This window comes from Otolemur garnettii, unplaced genomic scaffold, assembly GCF_000181295.1.
Source record: "Otolemur garnettii isolate 467f Iridium unplaced genomic scaffold, OtoGar3 scaffold00077, whole genome shotgun sequence".
Classification (NCBI taxonomy): Eukaryota; Metazoa; Chordata; class Mammalia; order Primates; family Galagidae; genus Otolemur; species Otolemur garnettii.
Window position 1 is genome coordinate 3087695 of NW_003852472.1, and position 10459 is coordinate 3098153.

Here is a 10459-nt window from a genome sequence, read left to right on the forward strand (position 1 = left end):
GAGAGAGCACGCCCAATCTCGCAGTCCAGCAGAGTAGGATATGTGTCTTGGGATACCCATTGCCATGTTCTGCGACCTGGGCCCATGCTTGATGTTGCTCTGTGCCTCAGTTTCCCTATCTAGAAAATAAGGGTGATGATGGTTTCTGCTTTACAGGATAGGGGGTGCTAGAATCCTATGAAGGCCCCCCGTCAGTGTCAGAGTGTGCCAGGGGGCCAACCAGTACTCCAGCATCTGGTGACGTTATGACATCATCTCTCTTGTCCTCTACTTGCAGGCGAGTGAAGATGACAGAAAGGATGTGACCTCCACTTACCTTCATCCATCTGCCAAGTGGCGCCACCATGCAGAAGCCCAGCGGCCTGAAACCCCCCGGTCGTGGAGGGAAACACTCCAGTCCTGTGGGCCGGACGTCCACAGGGTCAGCTTCAGCCTCGGCGGCAGCAGCAACCACTGGCTCTAAGGAAGGTACGAAGGGCCAAGGGTGATGGTGTTAGGGGGTTTCGTGGGAAAAGGGGATCTTCTGGGAGAACCCAGGAATAGAGGCTACTCTGTGACCAGCCTCAGGTCAGTGGTTCACTGGAACTTTGTTTGGCTGTGAACCCTTTAAAAATGAACTATGGAACAGGCTGTGATGCATGCTTTGGAAGGTGGGAATCACTGTTGGCCCCATTTACAGATGAAGAAATGGGGGTTCAGGAGGCTCTGGTACCTTGCCCAAGGTCACTCAGTAAAATACAGCCAGGGTTCAAACTCCAGCCTCTCTTTTCCCTGCATCCCCTTCCCGGCTCTGAAATTGTGCTGCCAGATTTTCCAGGTCTGTATCTTCCCACCTGCCATCTGCTGCTACCCAGACCTGCACCCGTTAGCCGTTCCTTGTCTGACCCATGGTCGTCCTGCTGGTGGGCAGAGGGTGTCTGCAAGCAGGGGACAGGGTCAGGTGTCCTGGCAGGAAGCCCCAGCCCTGAGAGCAGCAGCCAGAGCGTTACTTATTTACTATTTACGATGATAAATTGCAAGCTAGCCCACTCTGGAATATTTAGAAAGTTTGACTCAGGGGTAAAATTGCCCAAATCCCACCTCCTAATAGCAACTACTATTATTTTGTTGTGCCTCTTTCCACCTCCTTTTGTTACCTTTTTGTAATCCTGCTGCATATACAACTTAAAAACCTATTTTTTGCTTTTCATTCATATAATCAAGTGCATTTTTTTTTTATGTCATTAACAACTTCCCATGTACATCATTTTGACTGGCTGTAAAATACTCTCTCCAGTCAAGGAATAGAAATTGAAGGCTTGCTTTGTCGAAAGGGTCCCAGCTCTCATGGGGTTCCCAGTCTGGTAAGGGAGGCTGAATGTCACCAGACCTTGTGACAGTGGCCTGACCAGGTCTAGGTGGTCAGAAGAGGCTTCCCTTGGGAGGGGATGGGGGAGCTGATGTCTAGAGGGTGACAATTCTCTGGGTAAGAGGGGAGGGCATTCCAGGCAGAGGGAACAGCATGAGCAAAGACTCCATGGCAGAAAGGAGCCATGTGGGTACAGAGGAGGGAGGGGAAGCAAGTGTGGATGGAACAGAGAAGAGCAGCCTGGTGTGATGCAGGTGGACCAGAGCGAGGTGCCCTGGGGTGTGCAGAGAGTTTCACTTTTATCCTAATAACTGGGAAGGCACAGGGATGTTTGAAACCAAGTAGAGTGTGATTGGGGGAATTTGAAACATTTTCTTACCCATTCTCTACGGGAATGCAGGGGAAAATTGTGGTTGTTGTCCAGGCTCAGTGCCTCATGCCTATAATTCCAGTACTCTGGGAGGCCACGGTGGGTGGATCGCCTGAGCTCACAAGTTCAAAACCAGCCTGAGCTAGAGCGAGACTCCATCTCTAAAAATAGCTGGGCGTTGTGCTGTGTGCCCATAGTCCCAGCTACTTGGGAGGCTAAGGCAAGAGAATTGCTTGAGCCCAAGAGTCTGAGGTTGCTGTGAGGTATGACACCATGGCCCTCGATGGGGTGCAACAAAATGAGACTCTGTCTCAAAAAAAAAAAAAAAAAGAAAATCTTAGTTGATTCTTATTTCTTGCTTTGATAAATAATGCTGTGATGACATCTTTTGGCACAAGTCCTTGCTCTGATTATGCTCTAGCCAGTAGTATAGAATGCTGCCCATCTCATCTGGTTGGCACAGAAATTTAGAGGGACAAAAACAACCAGAGGCCAGACTGGACTCTCTGGCACCTAGGGGGTTAAGGAAGGTTTGAGTCAAAGGCAGGGGCAGCTGGCTGGATCAGGTCCCTGGCAGGGTCAGACAGGCAGCATGAACAGTGAATGGATGAGGAAGCCGTGGGGTGGAGCCCATAGGCAGACCCACACAGGTAGGCCCTGCGCAGTATAGCTTCATTTGAAGGCCCTGGCCCAAGGTGGCAAATCCTCCTGTACTCGTGGGAGGGAGTCCTGAGCGATGAGAAACCAAACAAGAGAAAATGGTGGGTGCAGGAGGGTGTGGGTGATACAAAGGCCTTACAGAAGGAATGAATTTGTTAAGAAAGAGAAGGCTCGGCGCCTGTAGCTCAGTGGTTATGGCGCTGGCCACATACACCGAGGCAGGCGGGTTCGAACCTGGCCAGGCCAGCTAAACAACAATGACAACTGCAACAAAAAATAGCCGGGCGTTGTGGCGGGCACCTGTAGTCCCAACTACTTGGGAGGCTGAGGCAAGAGAATCACTTAAGCCCGAGAGTTTGAGGTTGCTGTGAGCTGTGATGCCACGGCACTGTACCAAGGGAGACATAGTGAGATTATTGTCTCACAAAAAAAAAGAGAGAGAGAGAGAGAAGACAAGTCTGGGTGGAGGGGAGTGTGGAGAGGGCACAGGGGTAGATTGTGAGGAGCAGAATGTGGTGGGAAGTGCTGGAGGATGTTAGCAGAGGAGTGACCAGACCTTGTTCACATCCTTTGCGCCACTGTGAGAATGGGTTGTGCGGTTAAGAGCAGGAGTGGGGAGACCTGTGAGGAGGCCTGTGGTCATCCATGCAAGGACATCTGCACTCAATACCAGTCTGTGGGAGGTCAAGGGGCTCCCTACCCTGAGTGGGCAATCACAGAAGACTTCTTAGAAGAAGCCTGAGTGAGCTCAGCCTTGAGGATAGGCGTGGGATTGGGGACTGTGAGTGTGAAAAAGAGGAGGAGACGCCAGCAGGGCAGTGGGGGAAGGACATGAGCAAAGGCATCAAGCAGGCAGAGCTTGGTCCACTGGGGGATGGGGTGTGTTGCCTGGTGGCTGGAAAAGGGCACAAGCCTGGCCCAACTCTGTGGCTAGGGCATAAATAGTGAGTGAGCCTTGATGTACCTTCTGGGTCTTTCCTTAGTGCTCTTCCTTGACCAAGAGAGGCCTGAATTCTGATCCAGCTGTCCCACCCCCGACCTCTGCCCCTGCTGTGTGATCCTGAGAGAGTTATTTAACCTCTCTGAGTCACAGATGGGTTAATAGCATCTCCCTGATGGGATCAAATGAGTTAATGAATGTGAAATGCCTACAGGTACAAACCTCATTAAGGATTAATTTCTTTTCCTTTCGCCATCCATAATCTCATTACCAAAAAAATTTGAAAATGATAAAAGAAGAAATGTCCATTATCCCTGAACCTAGCCCTTACCCCTTACCCAGTTAACCTAATCACAGGCTTCCCCATGGTAGGCAGTCATGCACTGGAGAACCACATTTTAGTGTACTGTGGTCCCATAAGATTATAATGGAGCTGAAAAATGCCTATTGCCGAGGTGATGTCATAGCGCAATTACTTTATTTTAAAAATAAATTTAGCGTACTCTGCGCAGTGTTTGTAGCATACAGTGATGTTCCAGGCCTTCACATTGACGCACTGTTCCCTGACTCACCCAGAGACACTTCTAGTCCTGCAGGCTCCATTCCTGGTAAGTGCCCTGTGCAGATGGACCATTTTATCTTTTATAACATATTTTTGCTGTTCCTTTTCTATGTTCAGATGCACAAATACTTACCATTCTGTTACAGTTGCCTCCAGTATTCATATAGTAACATTCTATATAGGTGGGCAGCTAAGAACAACAGGCCACTAGGCCACCTAGCCTAGGTGTGTGGTAGGCTGTACCACCTAGGTTTGTGTGAAGACACTGCATGACATTTCACACAATGGCAAAATCTACTGAAGCATTTCTCAGAACATATCCCTGTCGTTAAGTGATCCATGACTGCATTCCCTATTACACAACTTGGTGTTTTAAATAGTTAAATTGTGGGTTGTACCCAGTTTCACATTTTACTTTTTCATGTTTTGTGTTCTGTGGACAGCACCACCCTGTGCCACCACAGTGTCACTTTGCTGTCCTTTTGAATGGCTGCATAACAAGCCCTCAAGGGAAATGTGGCATTTGGCCTGCCGGTTGCTTACTAGATGCACTGCCTGGTGGTCTGGGAGCCCCTGAAGGCTGGGGCTGAGCAGTCTGCCTCTGCTTAGACCCCCCCAGACCATGGGGCTGTTGAGAGAGAGGAGGGTCCCTCTATGAATGCTGAGATTGATTGGAGAGCCACACCCCCATGCCTGACCTTGGGGTGATGGCAGCAGAGGCTGCTGCTGGGCTTGGTGGTTCCCTCCCTCTCCACTTTGGCCATGATGCTGCTTCACAGAGCAGAGCCAAGCCAGACACCCAGGCTGGGGGAGTGGGTGGGCAGCCAGGAACAGTTGGCCCGGGCAGCAAAACCCTTTGAGAGGGAAAGGGGCTTCTTTTGTTCCTGTTCCAGGGTCTGGAGTAACAAGAGCTTGTAGGGAGGAGGGACAGGCAGTAGCGCCAGGGAGGACAGTCTCCTCAGTCCTATTGGTCCCTCAGGCTCCCTCACTCTGCCTTGCACTCGGCCATCTGCTCTCCAAGGGGCTAGAGGTGCCCACCCCCCATCAGAGGCTGAGACCATGTGTGGGGCACAGGGCACCTCAGGATGGGTCTGGCAGAGCCCAGAGCCTGGCTATGGTTTGGGGGGAGGGGGTATCTCTGCCCTGGGAACAGGGCTGTGGCTGCCTCCCAAAGCATGAGCTCAGCCTCTGGCAGAGGGTCTGACTGAGGGACAGGCCTGGACTGGTGCCCCTACCGCCCGCTTGGTGGGGACAGAAGGGCCTGTGTCCCCAGAGCTGTGGGACAGGCAGAAGCATTTGAGGGGGACGTTTGAGGGCATTTCTCACCAAGAGGTGGCCCCAGGACTGAAAGGGAGAGGTGGACAAAGCAGGTTAGCAGGAAGGTTGTTTGGAATCCACTTGGGCATAAAAGCCTGGATGGTGCAGAGGTTGGGGACAGCCCAGCTGCATGTGATGGAGTGCAACTGGAGGCCACTGCAGGTGGGGTGCTCAGCGAAGGCCTAGCTCAGGCAGTGACATTTGGGCAAAGATCCAAGTGACAAGTGGGAGCCAATCCAGCTATGGTTAGGGGAAGATCACCCAGGCAGAGGGGAGACTGGCTGCAAAGGCCTTGGGGATTGAGGTATTTGAAGATGTGAGGTGGGGAGGGGACCGGGGCGGACGCTGGGCCCCAGCAGGGAGGGAAGAGCAGGCCTGGGTGTTTGCAGCTCATCATGGGTCTGAGGCAGGAGCAGGGGTCTAGTTCTGAGCATAAGGTAGGGGCAGGTGCCGACAAGGAATCCCCTTCACCCCCACAAGGACAGTGCTATAGTAGCCTGGGTGAGGACCTGCAGGGTGCTGTGCCACCACATGCCCTGCCAAACCCCCTCTGTCCTGCCCCTCCAATGGGGCAGGCAGGTCCTTGAAGGCAGGTCCCTCCCACCTCTCACACTGTGGCCCAAGCCCAGAGCTGTCCCATCTGAGATAGCCCGCAGTGGACACCTGCCATGCCAAGAGCAGTCTCGGTAGCAGGTGCCTCACCCTGTTTCTTTCTCATTAGTGACCCAGTGAGGTGGCTGCTCTTCTATTTTAAAGATGAGTTACAGGGTAGGGAGTGGTAGGGAGGGTCTAGAGGTAGCTCAGGCCACCAGCACCCGCTGCCCCCTTGGAGCAGGGTCTACCCCTTGTACATGGTCCTCCAGTCCTCAGGGTTCACACAAGGCTGGGCCCTGAATGGTTCAGTCTGGCTTACTGAGCTCAGATGCCCTGTACCCTGTGGGTGCTCCAGACCAGAAAGCCAGGCATCCAAGGTGGGCCCACAGGCAGACATCAGCCATCATCCTCCAGAGGGTGACATCTTTCTCCTTTGCACCCGTGCTCTTCCATGAACCTTCCTGGCTCTGGGAGGGCAGGTAGGATTGACCCACTTTAAGTGACTTGTCCGAGATGCTGCGCAGACCTAGGCAGAACCAGGACTCTTGCAGCCCCTGGCAGCACTCATCCCTTCAAGGTCAGCTTCTCTGCTGTCTTCCACTAACCACATCCTAAACTTTGTAATGGCGTCAGGACAAGGGAAGCCAAGCCCGCTGTGCTGTGGCCGGGTGGCGGGGGCAGGGCTGCTTCCTAATGCTCCTGACGTCGTCCACCATCGATCTGGCCGGGGTGGGGGCCTGGCTGCCAGCGCCTGCCAGCGCCTGCCTTCCCGGTGGCTTGGCTGCAGGGCTTCTCCATGGGGAGCTGGCTCTGCTCTTTCCAGGGTAAGCATCCCGTGTCCTCTCGCTCTGGGTTCCCCACTGGGCCTGCTGGGTGGGGACTCTGCTCTCCTGCCTTGGGAGTGTGTGGGGGGGAAGCAGAAGGGGCTTCTAAGTTCCATCTGGCTCAGGAAGGACGCTGTGCAGTCATCAGCACTCAGACCAGTATGGGTGGGTGGAGGGTCCCTTTTCTGGGGATGGATGCTGCAGTGGCAGCGTAGTGTGTGTGTGGGATCCCCAGCCTGGGGTGGCCATGGGGGATGGATAAGCTCTAGAAGAGCCTCTGCTTGGTCAGTAGTCAGGATGGACTGAGGTCACATTGGCACTGTGAGAGTGACTGACAGCAGGTAGACCCAGGTGGGTGCTCCCAGTGGGAGTGCTAACTCCCCTGAGGAACTCCGTGGAGACCCCATCCCTTCCTGCATGGCCTCTGCCTTTGAACTCCTTCTGTGGGAGAGAAAGGAGCTTAGGGTGTGTGGAGCATTTATGCATGTTCCTTGGGGGCTACCAGGGACGGGGAGTCAGGTGGTAGCCAGTCTGCATTTCAGCTCAGGGACTACTGGGGATGGAGAGGGGAATCGGCACCTGTCCATCTCTCCGGCTCTGTTTTGGGGAGGAGCTCTGACACATACCCCAGCAGTGTGGGAGGCAGCTATGTTGACCAAGGGAGAATGGAGCCCCCTGTGGGGTTGGGAAGGGGGAGAGATGCAAAGGGACCACCTGGGAGCAGTGTTGGAGCTGGGGTTTCCTTAGGTAATCCCATGAGGAAAGTGCTGTATTTAAGGCAGGTGGTTGGTGGTCACGATGCGATGCTCTCGTGGGCACATTAAAGACTCTGAAAAGTCCTGCAGAAAAGTACCTTTAACTTTATTTGAGCTGCTGCTTCTCAAGCTTATTTAAACTTGGAAGTGATATTTTTTTTTCCATGATGCCTAGTGACATCTTGCAGAACTATATTCTGTGGAACATTAGGGAGGTCACCACCTCCTTGAGGGGCGAGGTCCTAGCATAGGATACTTTTTTCCCCTCTGAGGCTATTGAGGCAGAGGCCTGAGTTTGTCACACTCCTCAGTAGGTGGCATGTCATCATTGTGGGTCCCTGCAGGGTCCCTCTTAGTTTTTCTTAACTGATTCCTTCTTATCCTGTTCCCTGTTCCCGTGCCTCCACACCCTGACATCCATGTGCTGTGCTGGGTGTGGGGCCGTCCTGAACTCTGCTTTCTCACCCCGTATCACGTCATGAACGCTTCCCCACATAACCTGGAAAAGTAATTTTTAAAGGTTGCTTAATAATCTGAATGACTTGACCATAACTTATGTAACTGTTCCCCTGTTCAGGGGCACTTCAGTTTAGTTTTTTATTTTTGTGAAGGACAAGACAGTGAGTCAGATTGTTCTCTCTGAATTATTTCCTTGGGAAATGGGCCAAAGAGTGCATTTCCTTTATTTTTTTTCTACCCCAAATTATTTATGTTTCATCTTTATTATACTTAATTAGTTTTATTACTTTTATTATCATGGGTTCATTATAAAATTCAAAGGTTACATGAAAACTGATTCCTGTTTCAAGAGTTAAAATGCAGTAGGGGTATGATGTGGCTGGGGTTGCTGTTCTGATGGCTGTGGAGGAGGGGCTACAGTGCAGGTAGGCAGGTAGGCTTTCGAGGAGCTGCTGTGCCAGCAGGGTGTGAAATCCCCTCCTGGGTCTCTGAGACCATAGAGGGAAGTTTGGATTTAGGGGCACTTTCCTCTGTGGTTGCTAGATCCTGGTGAGTAGCTGGCCTCCGGGAGAGGTGGGGAAGAGCAGTAAGGTCTGTGGCATGAGAGCATGAGTGGGTGGGGAGGATGGTGAAGGAGCTTTTTCAAGAGTTAAGGATGGGGGTCCCTTGGGCTCAGGGTGTTGTATGTGAACTTCTAGGGGATGCCCAGGACAAGCCAGGATGGGCAGGTCTTGCTGCCAGGGGACAGATCTGTCTTAGAGAACCAACTTTGTTATTCTTGCTGTACCATGGGGTCTTCTACAAGGAGAATTTATTAGTGTCTCTCTCTCTCTCTCTCTTTTCTTTTTTTTTTAGACAGTCTCACTGTGTCACCCTTGGTAGAGTGCTGTGGCATCACAGTTCACAGCAACCTCAAACTCTTGGGCTTAAGTGATTCTCTTGCGTCAGCCTCCCAAGTAGCTGGGACTATAGGCACCTGCCACAATGCCTGGGTATTTTTTGGTTATAGTTGTGATTGTTGTTTGGCAGGCCCAGGCCAGTGTATGTGGCTGGCACCCGGGCTAATGTATGTGGCTGGCACCCTAGCTGCTGAGTTACATGTGCTGAGACTTTTTTTTCTTTTTTGAGACCAAGTCTCAAGTCTGCCCGGGGTAGAGTGCCATGGAGTCATTGAAGCTCACAACAACCTCAAAGTTCTGGATTCAAGCGATTCTTTTGCCTCAGCCTCCCTAGTAGCTGGGACTACAGGCACCTGCCATAATACCTGGCTAGTTTTTCTATTTTTAGTAGAGATGGGGTCTAGCTCTTGTTCCGGCTGGTTCTGGAAATGCTGAGCTCAAGCAATCCACCTACCTCAACCTTCCACAGTGCTAGGATTACAGATGTGAGCCATAAAGAAGAAATGAGGTAGCATGTAGTTAGCTGCAGGAGTAAGATAGACTGTGGGGGTACAGTGTACTTGGGGGGGGGGTCCAGTGTACACTGATGAGAGAAGAACATTTTTCCTGCCTCTCGCATGCTCTCTACCTACTCCTTGTGCTAGAGATAGGCCAGGGATGTGGTCCTTCTCTGCCTCCTCTGCCTATCTCTCATTTATGGAGTCTGTAGAGAACTTAGATGGGTTTTAGATGAGCCGCCTTTCCAGGGCATGGGCTGTGGTGGCATCAGTGGTACCTTGCAGCTGACCTAGGCTGGCTCATAGGAACCAATTGTGAAATTGTTGGGAATTTTGCAAGCCAGTTGTTAAACACAGCCATCATTTTAAAAAATCAGATTGTATGTACTTATAAAATAAATTATATCAAAGACATAGGTAATAGGCCAGGCACAGTGACTCACACCTGTAATCATTGCTATGGGAGACTGAGGTGGGAAAATTGGTTAGCCTATAAGTTTGAGGGTCCAGACTGGGTGATGGAGCATGAGAGACCCCTTGTCCCCAAACAAGCAATAAATATTCAACTCATGATTTCTATTAGTATTTACTACTAATACTTCTGTTTTAAAACTGGTATAGTACTAGTAGAATACCACTATTTGCCTGTAAGACTTTTGTAGTATCCATATTTGTAAGGCTATTTTCTCTGTGGCAATAATACTATATACCATACACTCTCTTCCCAACTCCCGGCTCAGTGACATCATATTGGCAGCTTCAGGTTGGCTGTGGTAGGAGAGTTTATACCATGGAAATTGGCAAATACTATAAATCAGGGTTTGTTGTTTTTTTTTTTCCTCTGGAGAGCTAGTTAAGCTTTTACATGTATCAGCAGAGGCTGCCCTGTGGTGGGGATGGCACCAGAGTTGGTGGGGGTGGAGGAGGCAAAGGCTCTGGTCTGCCACTATAGAGCAGGGAGCCTTGAGAGGAGGAGAGTCAGTAGGGTTGGGTAGCACAGGGCCAGGCAGGACTATTTCAGGGACAGTAAAGGGGCCATGGTGTCTCCAGCAAGAGCAGTTTTTGATATGGAAGGGGTGGAGAGGGTTTGGGAAGCAGATTCTCTAAGCAGATGGAGCCACTTCCTTCTAGACTCTGCCTAATAGAACTTTCCCCACTGTGAGAAGAGAGGGAATCCAGTGATATCTAAATACAGTCCCACTTGTGCTTTTTTGCTTTTTTTTTTTTTTTTTTT

At 51.2% G+C, this 10459-nt stretch overlaps 1 protein-coding gene across 1 annotated transcript in view; it reads left to right on the forward strand.

The window, feature by feature from the left end:
* Nucleotides 1-277: 277 nt before the first annotated feature.
* Nucleotides 278-10459, forward strand: part of CLIP2 (CAP-Gly domain containing linker protein 2) — a 57070-nt gene continuing 46888 nt past the window's right edge. Inside the window, exon 1 of the mRNA XM_003794254.2 lies at nt 278-468. Coding sequence (XP_003794302.1) covers nt 345-468 — 124 coding nt within the window. The 5' untranslated portion in view covers nt 278-344. The remainder of the gene's footprint in view (nt 469-10459) is intronic.